The sequence below is a fragment of the Microcaecilia unicolor genome, chromosome 1 (assembly GCF_901765095.1).
Source record: "Microcaecilia unicolor chromosome 1, aMicUni1.1, whole genome shotgun sequence".
NCBI lineage: Eukaryota > Metazoa > Chordata > Amphibia > Gymnophiona > Siphonopidae > Microcaecilia > Microcaecilia unicolor.
The window spans coordinates 645,494,224-645,520,435 of record NC_044031.1 but is presented as its reverse complement, the minus strand read 5'-3'; the positions used below and the strand labels follow the sequence as shown (position 1 = coordinate 645,520,435).

General features: G+C 44.2%; 1 protein-coding gene across 2 annotated transcripts in view; it reads right to left on the bottom strand.

Annotated features, from left to right (window-relative positions):
- Positions 1-500: 500 nt before the first annotated feature.
- Positions 501-26,212, bottom strand: part of TMEM132A (transmembrane protein 132A) — a 129,487-nt gene continuing 103,775 nt past the window's right edge. For both annotated transcript variants that reach the window (XM_030222217.1, XM_030222209.1), the window contains exons 6-11: positions 23,986-24,175; positions 23,172-23,315; positions 20,040-20,239; positions 17,372-17,651; positions 16,628-16,819; positions 501-3,028 (exon numbers count right to left, since the gene is read on the bottom strand). In XM_030222217.1, coding sequence (XP_030078077.1) covers positions 1,061-3,028; positions 16,628-16,819; positions 17,372-17,651; positions 20,040-20,239; positions 23,172-23,315; positions 23,986-24,175 — 2,974 coding nt within the window. In that variant the 3' untranslated portion in view covers positions 501-1,060. The remainder of the gene's footprint in view (positions 3,029-16,627; positions 16,820-17,371; positions 17,652-20,039; positions 20,240-23,171; positions 23,316-23,985; positions 24,176-26,212) is intronic.

Genomic DNA, 26,212 nt, shown 5'->3' with positions numbered 1-26,212 from the left:
CCCAAAACACAGCCGTTGTGTTGAGTCTTTTGGTGTATTTTAATAAATTTTACGTACGAAAATCATTACATCTCCCTCATGTTCTTTGGAAGAGCCTACCCACCCTGCTCTTTGGTTCGTGTGTTCTACGGTCGTAGGGACAGAGTGTTTTTCCATGCTTTTGTGGCTGATCTCTCCTCACTTATGCTCACCCTTACAGAATAGCTCTTAGGTGCCCTATTGGCACTTTCAAGGGTAAATATACACTGATACACGTAACTGCTAGCATTACGCAAGAAGCATATAAATGCAAGAGCCCAGTTATAGAAGTGCCCTATGCCTCTTTAGCTCACAAACCTGTACAACCAGATCTGAAATCTTCTCGAGGGACATAAGATTCTGAATTAACTGTCGCCTCAAGCAAGAAAGGAGCAGAAAGAACAACCTAGATGTGGAAAGCAAGGCATTATAAAAACATGTTAAAACTTTATTAACAGTAAAAGAGCTAAAAGGGATTTTTTTTTAATATAAATAACAAAATCATTAAGAGTTTCTTTTTAAAACTATCAAACACAAGAAGAATACAGCATTTTACAGCAGTGTAGTAATAGCTTATCAGACACAGTCAATGTGTGTTATATCTAAATCGGCAGTGAACTGGAAGAGTAACAGGAACAATGAGACAGAATGGCGTCCACAGGAAAAGTATTAAGTTTGTAGCTGGTGAACATTGAGAAGAAAAATTACAAAGAAGTAAAAAAGGTAATTGCTTTGTTTCTAGAACTTTCACCCCTTCAAACTTTAAGCCCCATGATTCATCCCTCCCAAAGTCTCCACCGCATCTTCAGAAACATGATCAGGCTGGATCCATTCAGATTAAATAGGACCTTTTCCAAGGCAAAAGCTAAGGTCATCTATATATGGCAATATCTTTGACAGCTGCCAAGAGCCCTGAATACCCTAAGTAATTGGTACTGGTTTCTTAGATATAGATCAGAGTAATTTCCCTATGTTAGTTTGTAGTGTGGAGGAACATACATCAGCTTTAAACAGAAAAAGTTATATACCACAACTGAGGGCCTTATGAACTGCCCCTAATTCTCTCCATGTAGCTTTGAAGCTCCTCAGGGTCTTTCAGTCCCATGTCCTCACAAACCCACCGAATATCTTCCTCACTGGCCACAAGGATGGACTGGACTGGGGCCGAGAGAGACCCATCTGAAATGCGGGGTGCAAAGGTCACAAATTCTCCCCGCTTGCGCCAAGAAACTTGTGAGTCTGGCTCCTTTTGAGATAGGTTGCTGGAGCCTTGGGAACCCATTTTTTTATGCAGCAGAATGCTAGAGCCCAAGGGGGGTGTCTCTTTCTGAGACAATATGCCAGATATTGGCAGATTCCGTTCTTTGCAAGACACAGAGTTAGAGCCTTGGAAGTTCAATTCTATTTGAGACAGGGTAGCAGACAATGGAGCATTCAACTCCTTACGACACGGGGTGTTGGAGCCTTGGGAACTCAGTTCTTTCTTAAATAGGGGGCTAGAAACTGGAACGTTCAACTCCTTGCAAGAAAGGGTGCTGGAACTCTGAGAAGTTGGCTGTTTCTGAAATAGGGTGCCAGCAATGGGAACATTTATCTCCTTCCGAGCCAGAGTGTTGGTGCTTTTCAAACTCAACTCCTTCCTTGATAAGGAGCCAGACAGTGGCACATTGAGCTCTTTGCGAGACAGGATGCCTGACAGTGGTGTATTTAGCTCCTTCCTGGACAGGGTGCCAGAAAGTAGCGTATTCAGCTCTTTGCGAGACAGGGTGTTGGAGCCTGGACAGCTACTCTCCTTCTGAGACAGGATGCCAGACGCTGGCATATTCAGCTCCTTGCATAGCAAGCTGCTGTAAAATCTTGAACTCAAGTCACCCTGAGAGAGGCTGACAAGTCCCATGTCCATGTTTGACTGGAATGGATGGAAAGTGTTGGTTATGTATTTGGGATTCTCTAGCTGAGTGTCCTGTAATCCCATCTGAATCTCTCCTATTGAATTTCCCACTACTCCAACTCCACAGTCTGCCTCCGGCATTCTGTGGAAGTCTTTCTGGTCTTCATCTACAGGTTCCAGTGCCTCCTCCTGTCCCCTTGATTTTGGAACACTATCAGCACAGTTTCCACCTTCTGCTCCCCCCTGCTTTATGTCCCCAGATGAACAACGCACCTGGCTCTGGTTCTGTTGGTCCTGTTGCTGACTTAATTCCTGCTGGTCTGTTCCAAGCCACAGCCAGTTGTGTGGTTGTGCAACTGAGGCTTCATCTGCCTCTGGTGCCTTTTTATGCTGGTAACGAAGTATAAAGGTGATGCAGTTGATAAGGAAGATGAGAATGGCGAGAGAGAACACACCCAGAAGAACATACATGCCAATCTCCAGGTCAGTGACTGACTGTGGCGCCTTTACAATAGCATCGTCATAGTCATCCTCTTCATCATCATAGTTGTCCATACTATCAAAGTGTGATGACTCAGAGGAAGAAAACTGGTCTTTACTTCTCCCGAGATCAAATTTCCACACTGGAGACTGGGGTGCATTTTCAGAATCTTGGATAATCCCACGACCCTTTTTAACTTCAACTTTGCTTTGAGCTGCATGGGTGGGGGCTTCATTCAACATTGATCCCTCAATTCTCTGAAAAGGAGACTCTGATTTCAGGTTCAAGTCACTCAGTGTTGACATAGTCGGGAACATCACACCTATTTTCCTGTTCTTCTTCCTGCCTTCACTTGCATCATAGTTGACTCGAACCCAGGTAGTCCCCGACGCTAGGGTTCCCCGATGCTTCCCTTTCGGGCAATGCTCAGGAGCTTGGATGCTGACCTGTAGGAGGAAACCCTCCCCATCTTCCTCAGACACAAGGATCACAGGGTGTGTGAAATCCACATTTGGGTTCGTGGACACCAGACGGTGGTCTGCAGAGGTGATGGACAGTTTGAGGTTCTGCCAGCTGTACAGTTCAATTGGAGCCATGGTGTGATCGCTGAATTGCAACCAGATACTGAGGATGGATTCCTGTAGAGACAGAAAATAGAGAGACAACTGGAGAATAACTGATAGAGAGGCATTTATGAGGCAGTAGACAATCTGAAAGTAACAGAGTGAGTACAAAACTGAGGGCAAAGAAAAACACTGAGCAAAAACATCATTTCTTTTCGTGCTGATGCCTTTCAAACATTTCCAATATTATTGAGTACATAGTTAAAACCAGACTGTCAAAAACCTAGAGGCCAATATTCAAAGACATGCTGAAAGGGTGCAACATCCAACTAATTTTGATTGTTTTTTTAAGGTGAATTTTCAGCTAGTTGTTCAGCTAAAAATTCGGATAAAATATAGGCTATCAAATTTTGACTGACTGGATGTGTCAAACATACAGAGATAGCACTGAAAAAAAATGCTGAACAGCTAAATCTATAGCAAATCATCCTCTACTCATTCCACCATGACTTTCTGTTTAAAAGGAAAATATCCCCTGCTGCCCCACTGCCCTTCCCTTCCTCTAACCTGTCTTTCTGTTTTTCAGAAAACATACTACTACTACTTATAGCAGGCCTTGACAAATTTTCAATAAATCTAGGAGCCAGCCTACAATTTTAGGGGCTAGTGGCTGACAGGGGCGGACTGACCATTTGGGCAACTGGGCAGTGCCCAACAGCACAGAGGCTCTAGGGGGCCCAGAGGCTCAGCATGGATGCCCGGCATGCCGCTGGTGTTCTACAGGCCTCAGCAGGGGGGAACATGTTCTTTCCTGCCTGGCCTGCTGAGCTGCCGCTATTCCCCCTGCCCGAAACCATCATATTTTAAAAATGGCGGCCGAGACTGTCGAGACCCGTGAGACTACCACGGGAAGTCTCTACCGCCATTTTGAAAACATGGCGGCATCGGCAGCCAGGGAATAGCAGCAGCATAGCGAGCAGGAAAGAATACGCCCCCCCCCCCCCCGCACAGGCCACCAGACTACCAGGACTCCTCAGGTAGGACCAGGGCAGAGGGGGCATCAGCTGGGGCAGCAGAGGGGTGTCAGGCACCGGCCGGGCGGGGGCCCCAGACCACCCTCAGTGCCCGGGGACTCAGACCAACGTCAGTCCGCCCCTGGCAGCTGAGACCTCTATCACTTCTACTTCCTCACTCCTCCTACATTGCCTGCACTGATTTCTTTTTTTTGAGAGGGTGGAAATCCCCTCCCAGATCAGCAGTAGCTCTTTTAGAAACTGATTTGTTAAGGCTCTTTTCCTATTCTGTGTCTGTAGGCAACAAAAGTTTAGTAAATTAGTCCCTTAAGGTGCCTATGGAGCAGGGGCGTATCTGTGTGGGGCCACAGGGGCCTGGGCCCCCACAGATTTTGCCCTGGACCCCCCTACCGCCGTCAACCCTCCCCCGCTGCCGTTGCTTACCTTTGCTGGCGGGGGACCCCAACCCCTGCCAGCCGAGGTCCGCTTCCACCTGCCGCTGCCTTTAAAAATATTTCTTCAGCTGGCGGGGGATCCCAAACCCCGCCAGCCGACCCGAGGTCTTTAAAGTTCTTCTTCGACCTCCGTGGCCGTGCTGCTGTTGAAAGCTGTTGAATCCAGCTTGGAGTCTGACGTTGCAGCACGTTGTACTTGCAGGACGCTCCTGCATGTAAAACGTGCTGCAACATCAGACTCCGAACTGGATTCAACAGCTTTCAACAGCAGCATGGCCACGGAGGACGAAGAAGAACTTTAAAGACCTCAGGTCGGCTGGCGGGGGTTGGGGTCCCCGCCAGCTGAAGAAATATTTTTAAAGGCAGCAGAAGGTGGAAGCGGACCTCGGCTGGCGGGGGTTGAGGTCCCCCGCCAGCAATGGTAAGCAACGGCAGTGGGGGAGGGTTGACGGCGGGAGAGGGGGTGGAGAGAGTCGTTGGTGGCGGGGGGGGGGGGGGTCTGGCAATGGCGGGGGGGGGGGTGTCAGTGGGGAGGGGCTAAAATGTGCCCCCTCCCTCTGGCTCTGGCCCCCCCTACCGCCGGAGTCCAGATACGCCCCTGCTCTGGAGTACCCTAATGGTTAATGAAGTGGCCTAAGAACCAGGGAACCAAGTTCAATTTCCACTGCAGCTCCTTGTTTATAGTTTATTGCAACTTACTATACCGCCCTAACTGACATGCAGAGCAGAGTGGTTTACATACTATCAATTAAGGAAAGGAACTCCATCAATAATAGGAAAGAAAAACATATCACACAAAAGGAAAGAAACGTAAAAACAAGGATAAAAGAGGTGAGGGAGGAGAAAAAAAGGGGTGAGGGAGGGAAGAGAAGGTAAAGGACTGATATTGGTGGTGGTGGTGATGGTGGGGGAGGTCGCTGATGGCTCCTGTCAGTTTGCGTCTCCAAAGGCCTGTTTGTATAGCCACATCTTCAGTTTAGATTTGAAACTACGCAAAGAGAGGTTACTGTGGAAAAAGGGGAAGATTGTTCCAAATGTGTGGTGACAAGAAAAAGAAGGTGCTGGATCTAGTAGATTGAAGACGAGCAAATTTAGGACTCGGTAGGATCAGGCGATGATCACTGATTGACTGGAGAACCCTGGCTGGTAAGTAGGGGACAGTGAGACAGGAGAGATTGTCAGGAAAGCCGAACCTGAAGGCTCTGAATGTAAGGATAGCCACTTTATAAATGATGTGCTTTTGAACCGGTAACCAGTGGTATTGTTTCAGTAAAGGAGTTGTATGATCAAAGCGGTGAGCAGAACATAGTAGTCTTATGGCTGTGTTTTGAAGGGTTTGTAGTTTCTTTAAAGAGATATGAGGTAAACAAGCATAAATGATATTGCAATAGTCGAGTCGTCAGGTGAAAACAGAGAGGTTAGTGAATGGAACTTATTACAGTCAAAGAAAAGGCATATCGCCCACTGCTGGCGAAAAACAAGAAAACTGACCCTAGACAAATGTGAGATTTGAGGTTGGACGGAAAGGGAAGAATCAAAGATTATACCAAGCTAACGGAAGCTCGACACTGGGGTGATTAATGTACCAAAAAGCTGAATGGGGGAGGAAGGAGTGACCAATGTATTTGAAAACCAGCAGGCAATGGTTTTGTCAGCATTTAATACTAACTGGTGATCCATTAGCCAAGTAGTGACCATGTCAAGGCAGGTTTGAAGGGGACCAATTGAGGGAGAGAGAGGGGAAGTGGGGTAGACCAAAAGGATATCATCAGCATACATGTGAACAGATATACCAAAGGACTGAATAAGGATAGCGAGAGGACTTAGAAATAAATTAAAAAGAAGACTGAACCCCAGGAAACTCCACAGTGCAGTTCCCTTTTCTCAGAGATTGCATCAGCAGAAAAAGAAATGAGTTGATCAAATACTATTTCTTCCACAACCTTAGACATGCAACAGAGATTGGACACGGGATGATAGTGATTGGGAATAGTGGGCTCCAAAGAAGATTTTTTCAAAATAAGACAGACTATGGCTGATTTTCATAGATCTGGGAACTGGCCAGTTGATAAACTGAGGTTTATTAGGGACAGTAGAGTGGGTAATAAACCTAATTCTGATGTCTTTATCCAAGAGGGGAAGGGGATCACAATGGCTGTAGGTTGTTCTCAATTTTTTCCAATTCAGTTTTATCATCTCCAGATAACACTACAATATGCTCCCCTCTTCACACCTGAGTTGAGGGATGCAGTCTATAAGCGCTGGGCCTCTAATAGATTACGTATCCTAGGGCAATTCTGAAAGGAGGGGGGATTCGTCTCCTTCTCGGACCTACAAGGTGACTATGGCTTAGAGGTGAAGGTGCTGTTATATTATAGATAGGTCCGGGATTTTGTTTATCGTAGGGCCCGGGGAGACCTGAGCCTGGAGTTGACTTTGTTGGAAAGGGCTAATAGAGGTGGAGGGGGTAAGGATAGCATTTTTCGCTTGTATCTGGCCTTAGTGCTATATCATACCCTTTGCAAAAATAAATTTGTAAATGGGAAGCTGACCTTAATCATACCTATGACGTGGACTGATGGGAAAAGAGCTTTAAACATCTTTTTAAATTGTCTCTAGCTAGCAATTTGGTTGAAAATGGTTTTAAAAACTTTTATCGCTGGTATTACACCCCTAACAGCCTACTTAAGATGTACTCTCAAGACTCTGATCGGTGCTGGAGAAACTGTGACAATCGGGGTACATTTTATCATTTTTGGTGGACTTGCCCAAAGGCACAGCTTTATTGGACCTCTAGAGAAATACCCAGTGTACCTGAATGTAACTCACTTTGAGCTACTACTGAAAAAGGTGTGAGCAAAATCTAAATAAATAAATATATTGAATTTAGTCCATCAAATTTTACAAACACTTTACCCTCAATAAGCAGAGTACTAGCAACACAGGTGTTTACTGCTGGAAAATTAGCATTGGCTCAGTCTTAGAAACAACAGTCAATGCCAACTATGTCTCGAGTTCTCCAAAAGTTGGATTTTGTTTCCAAATGTCCAAATTGACTGAACTAAGGCGTGATATTCAACAATTAAATCTCGCAGTGATTTTAGTAGCTTATGATAACATAAGCTACCAAAACTGAAATATAGATAAGGCTACGAGCATTTAAATATATATATCAATTACTTCTTTTTTCTGTTTTCCATTTTATTTTTTCTTGCTAAGATTATAGAGTGCCCTCAGCAACCACCACTGTTTACTGCAATATATTTTTTAATGCCACGTGGACATAGCACTTCTTTCATCGGGTCACTCTTATTTTTTTATGTGCTATAGCCTATAATATAGTGCTTCATCTATCCACTCTTATCCACTTCTATCTACGAACTGAAGTTGGCTTCCCCTGGAAACTAAGGCGTGAACATTTAGCTGCTTTTTCTAAAGTTTGGCGTGTTTATGAAACATGGAGATACACATCACCTTTAGGATCTTGTTCCTAATTGGTTACTGCATTCCTGGGAGGGGGAAGGGTTGTGGGTGGGGGGAAGGGGGGTTGTTGATTCTCTTATTGTTTGTTATACTGATCTCATTGTTATAATGACTGCATTCTTTAATACGCTTTAATAAAAATAAAGAAAATGTGGGAAAATAAAAGATTATACAGTGTAGAGAGTTTGGAGATATGTGAAATGCCCAAAAGCAATCGAAAAAATGAGGAAGCATATTAATGTGGAAGTTTCCAAATTTGTGGTATTATCTAGAGGTTTGGTCCTCTCTCATGATTTATTAACAGCTGATTGTCCGGGGTTATATTGTAAAGATGGAGTACATTTATTAGATATTGGTCAAGACATATAATTGAGTAGCATTCAAGATGTGTTAAAGGGATGTGGTACATCACTAGTTGCAGCTAAAGTGTAATGGGAAGTTGGAGACATGCTGTAGCAGTCCCCACTTTTGGCGGGAAAGCCTGTGTGACGCCGCCATGCTTACATGGAGGGGTTAGTGGAGAGGAGATGAAGTGGGAGAGATCTTCAGTCTTCCATCACTGAAGACTGGGGGAAAAGTGGAAGTTACATGATGTGTAGTTATATGGGCCAGTACAGAACCATCTTGTCAAGTTATTCATAATACATGAAATACTCATTGGTTATTTAATGACTTTATGGAAAATCTGAATAAAGCTGTGGCCATGATTTGCCACTTAAAGAATACTGTTGTGTGTAAATTAATTTGAATTTGTAGGTATATAAGTTGTTGAATGTGAGAATTTTTGCATGGTGCGAATGCCTAAGTTATGGGTACTGGACAGATGAATAAGGGGTTAAAAGCAGCCTCAAAAGGTGGGTGTTTAGCCTGAATTTAAATAGGACTAGAGTCAAGGGCCAAGATGCTCAGAACTCCGGCTCTGTAGGGAACAGTGCCGGAAAGCACCAGCCCGAACACCGAAGAAAAATTACCACACAATGCTCAACACTAACAACATGCGAATTCTATACACGCTGTTAGTGTTGAGCATTGGAAGTTAAAGTGCTCAGAACGTGCCTGGCACAGCTCTTGTATGTATAACCAGTCAAGAGGGAATAGTTGTGGTGTCCATAGTGGAAACCCTGGGCAGAAAGTAAACCAGACAGCAAAAATGTAAAAATATACAAGTAAAAAAGGTTTAAAAAAAAGAAAACCTCAAAACATAACAACACCGGAGACAACACCAGAAGCAAGTTGCAGAAACTGCAGAGCTGCACACAGAGCTATAGCTCTGATACCCATTACCTCCTGAATCAGAAACAAGAAATCAGTGGGGGGACCCCTGAGATTAAGCAGCTGCCCCCATCCCTCCTTCTACTCCCAGGGACTCCTCTGTAACTCTGCACACTCACCCCAACCCCTGCTCGGAGCTGTCAGTAGGTTTTAGTCGTTAGGGAAAGGTTTTTGTACGCAGTTTCTCTGAGCATTGGAGGGAATCGCTAATGGTCTCATTTACATCACATTTTAATACTAACGAGCTTGTTTGCATAGAATCTTTAGCCATTGCTTCTGCACGCTGCTGGAGGGGTGCAGGCTGGTTCTCTGCCCCCTCTGCCCTGGGACAGGTTACTTCCTGTTCTGGAGCAGGAGCAGGAAACCAGCGGAGCCGACAGCCACGCGGCTGCTCCCAGCAGGTAAGAATGCACCCAGGGGGAGGGCTTGGGTGATACGCCGGAGGGGGGGGGGGTCTTGCTGCACCCAAGGGGGACGGACGCCGCTGCACCCGGTGTGGGGGGGGGTGCGCAGCAGCGAACTGCCCCAGGTGGCAGGCGACCAAGGATTGCCACTGGGTAAAAGCAGCAGCGAAACCTTTTATTCATTAAGTGCACAATAATGTGATGCTAGACTAGCTAAAACCGGTCTAAATGAAACGTTGCAAGCCCGGTTAGCATTAAGCATTGGGGCCAGAGCATGGTGTACCAACTCAGGAACATTCTGTACTTTTTGTGGACAGGAGGGGAAGGAATAGGCATCCCTGGCCAGCCCTGTAACCTTTCTTGGATATTAGGGAGCCAAGTGATCCTGGGGCAACCTGGCTGCTGTTTCTGGCAGCGAAAGGAGGTGGGTAAAGTAACCCCCTGATACACCTTTTTTTTTTGAGGGGGGGGCTCACAAGAGGGAGGGAGGGATAAGAGACAACAGGCACAGTGGAATTTTTTTTTTTTTTGGAAGGTGACTGAAAGATTTAGACCTGCTTTCACAGTGCCAGGATTTGAGCAGTACATTTGCCATTTAACACTGAATATCATGATACTGGAACTCACTCCCAGCCAACTCTAACTCAGTTCCCTTTCTGACTGGCTATCTCTGTGGGCACAATGATTAAAGCTGATCAGAACGGTGGGATTTGTAACCAGCCTGCTGCCAAAGTTAGACAGTTAAACCTTTTGAAAAGTGATCTTTTTAAATCTATCTGCATTAAACAAAAGTTTACATTAGTAGATCACTTCTGTTGGATAAATTGGATTTTCAAATCCCAAAAGTACCAGAACTGTTTCATAATGTGGACTACAGATGGTGCAGTCCACAAATCCAACACCCTTCTCCCCAAATCCTCTAAACTGGGACTCATTCATAATCTATACCAGAACCAACTAAGACTGATCCCTCTAATTCGATTATTTTAATCATATTATCATCATTGATCATTATATCTTAACCTGCTCTCAATTATAGGTTATGTATTATCATTCTACTGACCCTATTTACCTGAATTCTTACACATTAATCTGTAACATTATGCCGAACTTCTTACTCTGTTAATAGTGATGCCTTTGCAACATAATGTAAACCACATTGAGCCTGCAAATAGGTGGGAAAATGTGGGGTACAAATGCAGCAAATAAAAAAAATAAATAAATAATTGGCTTCAACTCTGGGGGGAGATACAAGAGCATCACTGGATGCTGAGCAAGGAGAAATGAGAGACTTCTCCTTCCCCTAATCCTGGAACTTTTCAGAAACCTCAAAACTCAAGAGACCCTTAGCTAGTTAAGTGTCAATATTCAGCACCTAAGTGGCCATGTTAACTGCATAAACAGGACCGCATAAAAGTCAATTATATCTTTATGTGGTAACCCGTAGTCAGTTGAGTGCTGAATATCACACTTAACCAGCTATGTGTTAGCCGGCTCTGCAACAGAAGTTCAATGCCAAAGCCTGGGCATTGCCCACATTGGATTTACGGGCATAACACTGGTGACAGTCAGCGAAATGCTGATCATTGCCGCTAGTGAATATCGTCCCCTGCGTGTCTATGTTTCCCAATTAAAGAGCCTGCAATCAATTGGCACTATCGATTTTGGGGAGTGGAGGGACATTTGGGGATCAAGGGGCGACCTCAACTTATCCCTCCTGTACAGTTTGACACCCTGTCACAAGGCAACTAGCTAGAACAGCAGAATCTGGGTAGATGGCAGCACAGCTCCAATACATGCACTCCAGTACTACACCCTAAAATCGAGTGTAGTACCGGAAGACTGGAGGGTAGCCAATGTTACTCCGATTTTTAAGAAGGGTTCCAGAGGAGATCCGGGAAATTATAGACCGGTGAGTCTGACGTCGGTGCCGGGCAAGATGGTGGAGGCTATTATTAAGAATAAAATTGCAGAGCATATACAAAAACATGGACTGATGAGACAAAGTCAGCACGGATTTAGTGAAGGGAAGTCTTGCCTCACCAATCTAATGCATTTTTTTGAGGGGGTAAGCAAACATGTGGACAATGGGGAGCCGGTTGATATTGTATATCTGGATTTTCAGAAGGCGTTTGACAAAGTGCCGCACGAAAGACTCCTGAAGAAATTGCAGAGTCATGGAATCGGAGGTAGGGTATTATTATGGATTAAGAACTGGTTGAAAGATAGGAAGCAGAGAGTAGGATTGCGTGGCCAGTATTCTCAGTGGAGGAGGGTAGTTAGTGGGGTCCCGCAGGGGTCTGTGCTGGGTCCGTTGCTTTTTAATGTATTTATAAATGACCTAGAGATGGGAATAACTAGTGAGGTAATTAAATTCGCCGATGACACAAAATTATTCAGGGTCGTCAAGTCGCAGGAGGAATGTGAACGATTACAGGAGGACCTTGCGAGACTGGGAGAATGGGCGTGCAAGTGGCAGATGAAGTTCAATGTTGACAAGTGCAAAGTGATGCATGTGGGTAAGAGGAACCCGAATTATAGCTACGTCTTGCAAGGTTCCGCGTTAGGAGTTACGGATCAAGAAAGGGATCTGGGTGTCGTCGTCGATGATACGCTGAAACCTTCTGCTCAGTGTGCTGCTGCGGATAGGAAAGCGAATAGAATGTTGGGTGTTATTAGGAAGGGTATGGAGTCCAGGTGTGCGGATGTTATAATGCCGTTGTATCGCTCCATGGTGCGACCGCACCTGGAGTATTGTGTTCAGTACTGGTCTCCGTATCTCAAAAAAGATATAGTAGAATTGGAAAAGGTACAGCGAAGGGCGACGAAAATGATAGTGGGGATGGGACGACTTTCCTACGAAGAGAGGCTGAGAAGGCTAGGGCTTTTCAGCTTGGAGAAGAGACGGCTGAGGGGAGATATGATAGAAGTGTATAAAGTAATGAGTGGAATGGATCGGGTGGATGTGAAGCGACTGTTCACGCTATCCAAAAATACTAGGACTAGAGGGCATGAGTTGAAGCTACAGTGTGGTAAATTTAAAACGAATCGGAGAAAATTTTTCTTCACCCAACGTGTAATTAGACTCTGGAATTCGTTGCCGGAGAACGTGGTACGTGCGGTTAGCTTGACGGAGTTCAAAAAGGGGTTAGATAGATTCCTAAAGGACAAGTCCATAGACCGCTATTAAATGGACTTGGAAAAATTCCGCATTTTTAGGTATAACTTGTCTGGAATGTTTTTACGTTTGGGAAGCGTGCCAGGTGCCCTTGACCTGGATTGGCCACTGTCGGTGACAGGATGCTGGGCTAGATGGACCTTTGGTCTTTCCCAGTATGGCACTACTTATGTACTTATGTACTTATGTACTTATGTACTTATGTACTTATGACGAAACATCTAGCCACCCATCTGGGGTTGCCCCGCAGCCACTTACAGGGTCTATCCCCAGCACAGCTCAGGTCCGCCTGCACCTGCCGCTTGTGCTGTACACTAGCATCCTCATCCCACCGACTGGGTCATAACCACCTCTAGGCGAGTCTCCTGATCTCAAACTATCCCCAGTGATTTCTAGGTTACTGGAGACCACACTCCCAGTGGTCCCACAGTTCCCAGAAAGCAATTACAGACCCAACACACAAACCATCAGGATTCTTTATCAGTCCAGACAAGCAGGGGCAATAAACTAAAATTGTTTATTGTCTGAAAAATTGAACAGTGAAACAGAAAAAGTGCAATCAGCAGAACAATAACAGGTAACTGAAATATGGATTAATTATAAACTATCTAAACATTTGTTTACTTTCTAAAAAGTACCTGGGGAGATCAGAAAATATGCTGCTCACAATTAAATTTTAATTGATCACAGGGCCTCAGCAAAGAGATCTTTCTCTCACTTCTCCCTGGCTGAATCTGGGGCAGAAGCAAGTACACTCCAAATGAAATTGAGCTCCTGGGCCAATCAGAGCCCAGAACAACAAGTTTGAAAGTATACTGCAGACTGCCTTTCCAAAAGGCTTAAACAAAGAAAACAACCTTGGTTCTGCAGCAGCTTCAAAACATAAATATGCACCACCTGCTGGCCAAACTAGAGAAATATACTTCAGAAAATACTCAATACACTTCACACTCAAGCTTAAAACACACTGTTCTGTCACACCTCTCCTCTACTACCACACTGAAGTACTGCCTTGTTCCACCCTGTCTGAGCAGACTGGAGGGAGGGCAGAACATATCAGAGCTTCATTACGGGCCTGTACTAAAAAGGCCTGTGCAGTGCTCACTCTTCTTTAAACTTCAGGCCAACATAGAAAAAGGCAGGGAGAAGTGACAGCAAGCCCAGATATGGGGAGGGAAGAGGGAGAGATGCTGGCCAATTGGGGAGGGGGCAGAGAGGGGAAGGGGTGATGCTGAACTATGGGGAGGAGGGGCTTGAAACTACCCCTGGGGGAGCATGGCTAAAGGTTTGCCTAGGATGTCCAATACCCTTGGGCCAGCCCTATTTTGATACAGACATGTATACATGCCAGTATTTGACAAGTAAATTGAAAATAGGGCTCCTAAAATAACACCTTAGCCTCTTATTCTCCTTTTCACACCTGTGTTGTTTTTAACCATTTCTTGTCATAAATGAACCTTTCTAATCTCTTATTTGTCTGTTTTGAATAGGTTGTAAGCTCCATGGAGCAGGAACTCATATGTATGTGTACAGCACTGTGTACATCCAGTAGCGCTATAGAAATGAGAAATAACAGTAGCAGCAGAAGTGACTCCAAGATCCTCTTTCTGGCTGGTGACTCCACCGCTGTATGCACCACTGTGGAAACTTTATGTTTTGTTTTTACTATCCTTTTAACTTCTGATGTAGTTCCTATTTCCTTTTAGACTCTTAAATTGTTTGCAGTGCCTCTGCCTTTTTAACATTGTGAACCGCATTGCTGTTTATATATGAAATGGTGGTATATTAAGTTAAATAAACCATAAACCGTCACTTCATATTTATCCACCCTCTGTTTCATCTGCCAAAGTCCTCTTGCACTTTCTCACAGTCATGTGTTTTAATTATTTGCATATGTTTGTGTAATCTGCAGATTTCATGAACTTGCTTAACCTTCCCCTTTCCAGATCATAACGGAATCTGTTAAATCTTACTGGCTCCAATACAGATGCCCGGAGGACTCCACTATTAACTAAGCTCACTTCCTCGAGGAAACTGACTGTCCTGCTCTCTGTTTCCTATCTTCTCACCAGTTGGCAATCCGTGATCCTATTCTGTGACCTTTTTGTTTCCTAAGGAGTTCAGTCTTTTATTCTAGTCAGTATTCTATAAGAGATCATTTATACACAGAAGTGGCCACTATTTGTTTGAATATTAACGAGGTCCTGAATACTGTAAATTCACCTAAAGTTTTGGATTTCATATTAAGATTCTGCTCTGACCTGTGAAGCCCAAATTAATCATTTATATAAGAAGTGGGTTTTTTGGTTTGTTTGTTTGTTTTTTTATTAAGGCAACTGAAGACTATTCGTCCTTACTTCCACAAAAGCCAATTTGCAGTGTAGGTCCAGGCTTTGGTTATATCTCAATTGGACTATTCTAACTCCTTATATTCTGGGATTTCAGATATTCTCATGAAAAGATTACAGCTTTAGATTGCTTTTTGGAAAGAAAAGGTTTGATCATGTTACTCCATTGTTGGTTTCTGTTCACTGGCTTCCTATTAAAGGACAAATCTTGTTTAAATTAGCTTGCTTCATGTTTTAAATTTTACATGGTTTGGCTGCAGAAAGTTTAACTCAATTAGTGGTATTTCTTTCACTCAGAAAAAGTTTCCAGGTCAAAAGATTCTTATTTGTTAATCTTTCCATCTTTTAAGAGTGTTCAGTGTAAAAAGACATTGGCATCATCTTTTTCATATACAGCTGCAGCCATCTGGAACGAGCAAGCCTCTTATTATGTTTTTCATAGAAGTCTTAAAACTTATCTTTTCCAACAGTTTTTGAATTAGGTCAATTTTTATATTTTTCTTATTTTCATTTATGTAATTGTAGTTCCGTATTTTATTATAAAGCGCTCTGGACCCTTTGGGAGAGAAAGCGGTCTGTAAGTATAAGATTAGATTAGATTAGATAACTGATTAAAAATACAATCATTTACATGTTTTCTTGGCACCTAAAATGAAATGGGCTCTTTATACAATTACCTGCTTAACTGAAAGGAACCCTGTAACAAGAGTTCCTAGAATGAGCGGGAAAGGGAGAAATCTAAGGAAACATATCTTTAGGAAAGGATGGTGGATATATGAAACAGCTTTACAATGGAGGTGGTGGAGATGAGGACTGTATCTGAATTTAGAAAAACATGGGACAAACATGGAGAATGTCTAAGGGACAGGAAGGGATTGTAGAGCTGGTGTGGAAGGACAGAGTGGATAATCTGTATTGACTTTTTCAGTCATTGAGTTCTGTTTTTATATCTTGGCCTTTGGCTATTTGCATTATAGATCAGAACATTCTAATTTCTGATCTATAATGCAAATATAATGCAAATAGATAACTTTCAAAGTTATCTATTATCTTTTTTCCACCCTTGCCATTACCAATGTTATAAAACAGGCGAGGAGTAAGAGAGGCACCACTGGGATAAAAGAGGCAAAATTGATAACTTTTAGGGCTTTTTCTTTCTATTTTTACAGCATCCGCTTTGCCCGGTCAGCCGACTTTGCTGTGTTCTTATCCATTCCCAACCCTTCCTATGCTCTCTGATGTGTGCAAACAGTGGCTTGTGTCAATGCCACAAATCTACAGCTGAAGCCAACTTTCTCCAAAAGGTCCACTGCTTTCACTTCAAATATACAAAAGCTTCTTACTTTCACCCAGCTGTCAAATATTCCCTTCCCCCCCCCCTCCCCCAATTTATAGTCATGTTAGCTAGAACGGGAGGGGAAAAGAAATGCCAAAAGGAGACAGGTGGGGGGAGGAGGGAAAGACATCATTTCTGGCAGCTCCCCTTCCACCCTTCCCTTCTTCACCCCTAACCCTTCTCACCTGTTTGTAGTTCTGTAGCTCCTGCTGAGCCTGACATGTGGCTATAAACACTCCACTGTGTCCCGCCATGCTGCTGAGTGACAGAGAGATCCCCGACACCAACTGGGTGCGCAGCTCCGAAATGGCAACTTTCTCCTCTGATACTACCACTGTCTGCTCCCCAAGAACAGAGTGCGACACCGGGGAGCGGACCTGTAACACATCCAAAATCATTATTATCTACTCACCTCTCCCTAACAGCGGAGTACGAGAGGTTGAGACTAGACCTTTTATCAAAAGTGAAATACTGTGAAAAAACTGACATTTTCATCCTCTTGAATAATGTGTGAAACAAAATGTTTCAGCCGCCTGTCATAAATACACTGATTTTGCACTATAATTTGTTAGAATTCACAACACAAGAATATGCCACTTCTGTGAAAAGGTACATTATGCATGCTGTGGTGAAAGGTCACCATGAAATTAGTCACCACATGAAAATGTGACAGGAAAACTTCATATCTTCTCCAACTGTTTTGTAAGACAGAAATGGGGGTCTAAGGACCCCACAGCAGCACTACCAGAAACTACACAAGAGATTAGGGCTCCTGCCTTTCACTTCCACAACTCTGAGTCTGCATCAAGAGCAATGGCCATGGTCAGAACACATTTGGAGGGTTGCTCTGTTTGTTCATCATACTATACATGGCCTCATTACGGAACGCTCCAAGAATGAGGGGCAGAGATTAATGAAAAGCTACTCACTTCCACTGAGGTCACGCCTGGCTCCCTGCCAATCAGGATGCTTCCCTCCTCCAGCACTGCTACCTGAGGGTCTTTGGCTCTTGCATGCTCCCTCAGCAAATGTGAGACATCCAGCAGCCAATCAGAGCCCAACAAGTATGTTACATGTCGGCCGCCATCCAATGGGTGAGCCACAAAGTGGGCTAGGAAGCGAACACTGGCGCACTGGTACTGCGGTCTGCACTCTCGCGCCTTCCTCTCCAGGGTGCCATCCTCATCTGCTTGGTCCAGGTCAGATAGCCTGCCAGAGAGAGATACCATGTTAAAGGTTGTTTAAAGTGCTTATATTCCCTGTCTCGTCCGCTCGTGGACTTGGAAGTCTCGCAAGGCCGCCGTTGAGGTCTCGGAAGCTATTTTGAAGCAGTGCTGGCAACGAGAAGACTGGGGCAGCCCTGGACAGGAAAGAGGGGGTTCTATTCTGCCCCGAAGAGGCCACTAGACCACTAGGGCACAATAAGGTATGTGAGGGGAGGACACCCGAGGCCCGCTCACAAGTCAGCCAGCCTGCCTGTCTGCAAACCCAGACAAACGGGCAGGCTGGCAAACCCCCCGCAGTGTCCTCAAAAAGAGGGCATGTCCAGGTAATCCTAGTTCATACTGACTTACAAATGCATTCATTCTGCATTTCCTCAGTACCTCTCCACTCTTATCTCTTCCTACACCCCTCCCTGGGAACACTACTCATCAGGTAAGTCTCTTATCTGTACCCTTCACCTCCACTGCCAACTCCGGACTCTGTTCCTTTTGCCTTGTTGCACCTGAATAGACTCCCTGAGTCAGTATATTCAAATGTAGCCTAAAAACCCACCTTTTTGAGGCTGCTTTTAATGCTTAACCCATTATTTACCTGTTCAATACCCATGTTATGTTAATCATTCCCACAATAAATGAAACTCTCTAATCCAGGAATGCAGGAGTTCAGGTTTCGAGTGCCACAAACAGGCTAGGTTTTCAGGATATCCCTAATGAATATGTATAAATCGACAGTTAACTATGATTTCACAAAATATTCTTTATTACTTATAACTTACAAAATGTTCTAATAAAACTTATATTGCATTCATTATTCATTCATCCCTACCACTCAAAACCCACTCACACTATACACTTAAAATTGCAGACAGGCAAACAGCATCTATATGTTATTATTGACCAACAAATTCTTCCATATAAATGATCAAATAATCCATCAAAATATTATAAATAGAACCTTCAAAGTGAAGCAATTTTATCCCTCAATATTTCAACCTCAGTTTCTCTTTTCAATAATGTCCAAGCCCACAGACACACAACCACAAATGTTTCACGATGTTCCACATGGAAAGAATACCACTACTGTCTTCATGTGCTGATTATACTGTGTACATTCCAAATAACCAATCAAAATCGCTCCACTGAATCCATTACACAGTTATTGGTCACTTTCTTCTTGCATTCGTTGTTCAATTATTAACAACTTTTTTGGGACTCTGAAAATACCAGCTGCTTCTTCCCCACAAGTCTATATATTTCAATCCACTGTGTGTATGCCATGCTGTGGAAACCCGACATATTTCTGTGTCTCGCCCGAAGGTGTCATTAAGGATTTACTACAATAACATAACAATGCAGAAAGGTAAATGAAAATGATGCCCTATACTACTCTCCCTCACAAAACTATTAATGTATAAATTATACCTTTCACACGCAGATACTCCACATAGTACAGGACACACCGCCAAGGTATCAATCTCAAGACTGACTGTGAAAGCAATGGCGCCTGTCTACCCCAAATGCCCGCACTTCCACCTGTTATATTCTCCCGCTGCATTAAGAGGAATAATGTCATGCCTCCTACATCACCGTTAACGTTAATATTTTGGACTCTTTCATCTACTTGGTGGCTCATATAAGAATTATCCTAAGAGGCTGTGGTACATGACCATTCAAAACCACACACAGCCCATTCTTCAGGCATCTCAAGTTCTGAAACTTATCTACTGAGATACACTGCCAGATGTGTGGTCAATAAGGCAACGTGAGTTCTCCTGAAATGTAAAGTTACACAACCAGGACTCCCTGGAACACATCTTCCATGAATGGGCAAGCAATCTGCAAGAGATGGGAGAGCTAAGCAGTCCCCCAGGGGCTCTGCAGGGAAGTAGGGGTAATCAGTGACTCTCCTCTAGGGATTTGCAGGGACACAGGGGCTGAGAGGTCTCCCAGAGGTTCTGCAAGGAAGTGGGGATACTCAGTGAGTCCCATCTGGGGATTTGCAGGGACACAGGGGCTGAGAGGTCTCCCAGGGGCTCTATCACCTATCTCTACCTACCCATCCATCCTATTACTATGTTATACTTAATTTCCTACTTTACATAACAAAATTCTGTGCTACCTATTACTATGTAAGCCGCATTGAGCCTGCTTTTAGTGGGAAAGTGCGGGATACAAATGTAATAAATAAATAATAAATAAATAAATGGAAGGAAGTGGGGAGGGACCAAGTAGCATCCTTTAGAGATTCTTCAGGGAAATGGGGCTAAGTGGTCCCACTTAGGGACATTGAGTGGTAACCCTATTTAACTGGTTAGGGACGGGTTGATCAGTCCATTCAGGGACTCTGCAGAGAAAATGAAGACTCTGCACTCACCTATCCCGGGGTGCTGCCCGCCACCCTCTAATCTGCTCCAGGTGGATGTCTGACACTTCAACACGCAGAGGCAGCAGTGGAACCCAGACTCGGAGGTGCAAAGATGTCCAGAGGCGCTCGTACCAGAAATCCACTCGAACCTTGAGAGCCCCACGGCTCTCCTTCCCTCCAACATAGACAAAATCACACGTGTCTGTCACCTGAGTAAGCAAATGAGAGACAATTACATACAAGGGGGGGCAGTGGGACAAAGGCTAAATACTGATAAACAGAGTCTGGTGAGCTTATAATTTACGCAACCTGATTTTCAGTAGCCCCAGGTTTAACTTGACTCCTGTTGCTTTCTTGTGCAACAGCCTAAGCTTGTGCTCAGCACCAAGGATGTCGCACTGTAATAGAAGCTGGCTTTATTTCTCTTCTTTGCTTTTATCCTTATTACGCCGATATTAATCCTGCTCTCATCTGGTTAGGATATTTCCTGCCACCCTGCACACGTGGCTGGGTTGTCATTGGAAAGAATGAAAGCTGGGATTTTGCTGGAAAATAGTGCTTTTTTAAAGTAACGGTCTAAAAATATCCAAAAAAAAGTTTGATGGCTGCTGCACAGGTATACGCAGACTCTGCCATTGTGCAGTTAGCAGTGGTCCAGAAGAAAATTAGGGGCCCTTTTACAAAGCGTCAGTAAGCCCAATGTGGGCTTACTGTACGCTAACTCAGAACTACTGCCAGCCCAACGTGTCGCATACCGGAAAAAAAATACTTTTTATAGCGTGGCGCTAACCCAGCAGTAATCAAGCATCACTGCATGCTGCCCAGTTACCGCCAGGTTACTGCGGGAGCCCTTACCACCACCTCGATGGGTGGTGGTAATTGCTCCTCCCCCGCATGGCCACACGGTAAGAGTTTTTTTTAAGGGGCTTTTTACCCACTGCAGTAAAAAGGGCCCTGGTGCGCGGGGAAAATGGCCACTGCTGCTACTGCAGTGTCCTTTTTCTCGCACCTTAGTAAAAGGACCCCTCAGTGACTGCAGATCTAGCAATACTTCCTGCACCCCAAAGATCTGATCCTCACCACCTCAGAATTCCCCCTTTGTGAGGCCTGAGAGCAGACAAGGTTTGGCATGGGCCAGGAAATTCAATCCCCAATCTGCAGGAGAAGAGAGCAGTCCCAGTCCCACTGTGCTCCCACTGCAGCCTTTCCATCTTCCAGGCTGCTGGCAGCGTTAGCAATGTAAGCATGCTGCCTTCGCATGGCCCAGAAGCCTTCTCTCTATTGCGACTTCCTGTTTCCGCGTAGGCAGATCGCTCGCTGCAGAGAGAAGGCTTCCAGGCACGCGAAGGCAGCGTGTTTACATTGCTAATGCTGCCGGCAGCCCAGAAGATGGAAAGGCTGAAGGAAGCATAGCAGAGAGGTGGAGGAGTGACACCGGCGCTTGCAGAGGTGGTAGGGAGAGTGCGAAACAGTACCCAGTGGTGGCGGTGGCGGGGTGGGTGGGAGAGCAAGCAACACCGGACCTTGTGGGAACAGAGGGAGGGAGAGTGACACCGACCCTGTGGGGGGGTGGGGGGGAGGCAGGTAGATTGGGAGAGCGACACCAAACTTGGGAGGGGGAGGGAGGGAAAGCGACACAAGACCTTGTGGGGAGGGGGGAGAGGGAAAGCGACACCAGATTTTGTGGGGGGGGGGGTACGGAGGGAAAACAACACCTTAGGAGGTTTAACTGAAAAACATAGTGATCCTCAATTTGCTTTCAAAATATATTATCTACACAAGATCATTAATCCATATTTTTGGGTTATGGAAACCATATTAAATTATAGGCATATTAAGCTATTGGTATAGTGATGAAATTAATGTTCTTAAAAAACTCATTGCTCATCATATTCTATTCATATACTAGAAAACAAAAACCTCATATACATACTTATTTTCTTCAGAATAACATATAATGATGTAACCCAACGTCTGCCATTATCAGTGATGATTTTTTAAAAAGATAGTGCTAATCATAGAGAAAACACCCACTTGCGCACAATAATATCTTAACTACTGAGCAAAATCTTTGCTTGATTCAACATTGTCGTGATTCATTTTGTGACGGTATATTTACGATGATGAAAAAACATAAATCAATCTATCACTTTATATATCTAAACTCTTGATACTTTCTATCCCCTCAAATGTCAAGAATAACATCAGAAAAAAAATGTTATACATCAATGTGATATGTCAAATTGAGTAGATAACTGCAATATATAATTCCGAATCTCTGGAACCATCATTATCTCTATCGATATTCTATTCTCTAATGCTGCTTACTCATAAAATTACCAAGTAATCCTTACAATACTATTGTTGAAATACAAGCCACTAAATGCGGCAAAAAGTTGAACAGACAGGGAGGTTGCAGCCCAGTACTTAAAACACAAGCATATATATGAAAAACCTTAAAGATTGCCAAAAGGTGTAGATAATATACTTTAAAGCAAATTGATACTAAGTAAGGTTATATTTATTTTTGTTGCCATGGGTTCATACCCATATTACGTGACAAATTGAAGTCAAGATACGTATCCTGTCAAATTTGGATTTTGAAGGGAAACCCCTGAAGAAGGCCATGTGTTGGGTGAAACGGGTCCCGTTGAGATTATAAAATGATTGATTACTTCCTTTTGGATTAAATTTCCTTGCCATCAATATTAATAAAATTGAAGAAAGATTAATGAAGATTAAAAAAATATTTAAAATGTTTTTGTAATAAAGGGGAACTATCAATGGAGGTTTTTTTTTATGACCAATGATGAATATGGAACCGTTGATTTGAGCAAAAAGAAATCATTGTTGCTATCCGGTTAATGAGGTCTTTTTCCTCCATTTGATTTTTACAGTTTTCTTTAATTCCATGCACATGAGGATCATTATGTTTTTCAGTGAAACCTTGAGTTTTGTGTTGATTTTTGATTGGGTTTACTTTTTCTCATACCTTGATTGAATTTTAAAAATCTATTAAAATTTAAATTGAAGAAAATAATCCCCAGAACTCCTACCCCGCTCTCCAGAAGCCTTTTTGTAGGGAAAAGAAAGACCCAGTCCTGTTTCTGCACTCTGTAACCTGGAAAGGCCACTCCCTACCTGAATCACTTGAACACTGGAAGATGCGCAATGTACACGGTTTGAGATGTCCAGTGCAAAGCCCCCTGTCTCCACAGCAACCAGTTTTACCGGAACCTTCCGGGGAATGCCGGTCAGCACAGCCGTGTTCAGAATCTCCTCTTCCTGTCGTAGAAGAATGCTGAGTAAGATCCGACACTGATAGACAAAGTCTACAAGAAACCTCCCAGCCTCAGGCACGCACTCTCAGTAGTCCCCAGTGTCTCAATCTGTGGCCAATATATAGTTCTGTATAGTTTGGTTAATATCACAGAATGGCTAGCACTAATGGCTCACACAGAAATCATTCTAGATTGTCTGTGTTCTGCTGATTAACCCAAATCAGCCCAGCTCATCAGGACATAGAACTGAAATGACACTTCAATTTTTAGGATAGTAATGACTATAGAGAAAAAATGAAGCCCACTTGCTGCAATTAACTCCAGAAGTCAAATTTCAAGATAATATTATGTTTGTTTTATTCAACATCTGGTGAATATAATGACTAGTGCACTACTGAAATGGAAACTCATAAAATTAATTCTGGGTTAAGTATTTGGGCCTTTGGGCTGTTTATTAACATCTCTGGGTTCTGGGACTTCATTTGGCTGCTCACTGGTAAAAATCCATTCAAGAGATGTGTGACAGAAAGCATATGTGCTTGCATTTTACAGAGGCAAATTGTCTAGGGTGCAGACTTTCTTTTATTTGCACATTTTCGTTTGCAGAGAGAACAGAAAGGCAAAAGAACCCTAAGGATCCTTAGGCTCACAAAGGAAAAGAAATGGCCCCTTACCTTAACAAGCGGAACAATAGCCCGAAGGTCACGGTCTGACACCAGCACTTCCCAGAACACTTTCTCCCCCTCCTCTGAAGTGCTGAGACCAGGGTATTCCACCTGCCAGGAGACCCGGCGGGTGGACACGGAACCTGTGCCATTCTCCACACCAAAGTCCAAGTAAAGGAACTCGGGAAAGTCAGCCGCACTGTGAAACAAATCATGGGAGGAATCACAGTCACACACACAACCTGTACGATAAACATATCACAGTCACACACATCCAGCACCAAGAATGAGCTACAGCCATAATCACACAAACCCAGCACTGAGGATGAGCTACAGTCAAAACCACACACACAGCCAGCTCCGAGGATGAGCTATAGTTACAACCATACACAGCCAGCACTGAGGATGAGCTGCAGTCACAATCACACACAGCCAGCACTGAGGATGAGCTAGTCACAACCACACATGCCAGCACCTAGGATGAGCGACAGTCACAATTACACACAGCCAGCACCAAGGATGAGCTACAGTCACAATCACACACAACCAGCACTGAGGATGAGGTACAATCCCAATCACACACAGCCAGCTGAGGATGAGCTGGTTACAATCACAACCAGCAATGATTATGAACTGCAGTCACTATCACACACAAACAGTACTGAAAATGAGGTAGACGTGAAGGAGCATAATCGAACGGAAATGTCTATCTCCATGGGCGTTTATCTCCGAGAACGGGTCCGTGAAGGGGCGGACCGAACCGTAGTTTCGAAAAACATGGACGTTTATCTTTTTTTGAGCTGGGCGTTTTTGTTTTTCAGCGATAATGGAAACCAAAAGCGCCCAGCTCAAAAACGAATAACTCCAAGACATTTATTCATGGGAGGGGCCAGATTCGTAGTGCACTGGTCCCCCTCACATGCCAGGACACCAACCGGGCACCCTAGGGGGCACTTTTACAAAAAAAAAGTAAAACAGCTCCCAGGTGCATAGCACCCTTCCCTTGGGTGTTGAGCCCCCCAAATCCCCCTCAAAACCCACTGCCCACAAGCCTACACCATTACTATAGCCCTAAGGGGTGAAGGGGGGCACCTACATGTGGGTACAGTGGGTTTGGGGGCGGTTTGGAGGGCTCCAATTTACCAGCACAAGTGTAACAGGTGGGGGGAGATGGGCCTGGGTCCACCTGCCTGAAGTCCACTGCACCCCCTAATAATTGCTCCAGTGACCTGCATACTGCTGCCAGGAAGGTGGGTATGACATTTGAGGGTGAAAATAAAAAGTTGTGAAATGGCATATTTTGTGGTGGGAGGGGGTTTGTGACCACTGGGGGAGTAAGGGGAGGTCATCCCCGATTCCCTCCAGTGGTCATCTGGTCATTTAGGGCACTTTTGGGGGCCTTATTCGTGGAAAAACAGGGTCCAGGAAAAGTGCCCTAAATTCTCACTAAAAACGCATATTTTTTTTCCATTATCGGCGAAAGGCGCCCATCTCTGATCGCCCGATAACCACGCCCCAGTTCCGCCTTCACCACGCCTTTGACACGCCTCCATCAACTTTGTCCGCATCCGCGACAGAGTGCAGTTGAAAACGTCCAAATTCGGCTTTCGATTATACCGCTTTATTCGTTTTTGTGAGATAAATGTCTATCTCCCGATTTGGGTCACAATATAGGCGTTTTTCTATTTTGATTATAAGCAGGATAATCACACACAGCCAGCACCGAGGATGAGCTACAGTCACAATTACACACAGCCAGCACTGAGGATGAGCTACAGTCATAATCACACACAGTCAGCACTGAAGATGAGGTACAGCCAGCATTGATAGCATTACAGTTCCACATGTACAACAGCCAGTGATGAAAACAAGACACAGTCAAATCAAATACAATCAGCATACAAGAGGAGACGTGGAGGGGCATTTTCCAAAGAAACGTCCAAGTTGCGATTTGGACGTCTTTGCAAAACGTCCAAATCCAGGGGCAGGGAAACCCTTATTTTCGAAACAAGATGGATGTCCATCTTTCGTTTCGAAAATACCGTCAGAGACATCCAAATCCTTAAATTTGGACGTCCCTAGATTTGGACGTCCCTAGACATGGACGTCTTTGACTTTCGGCAATTTTCGAAACCAAAGACGTCCATGTCAAAAACGTCCAAATGCAAGTCATTTGGACATGGGAGGAGCCAGCATTTCTAGTGCATTGGTCCCCCTGACATGCCAGGACACCAAC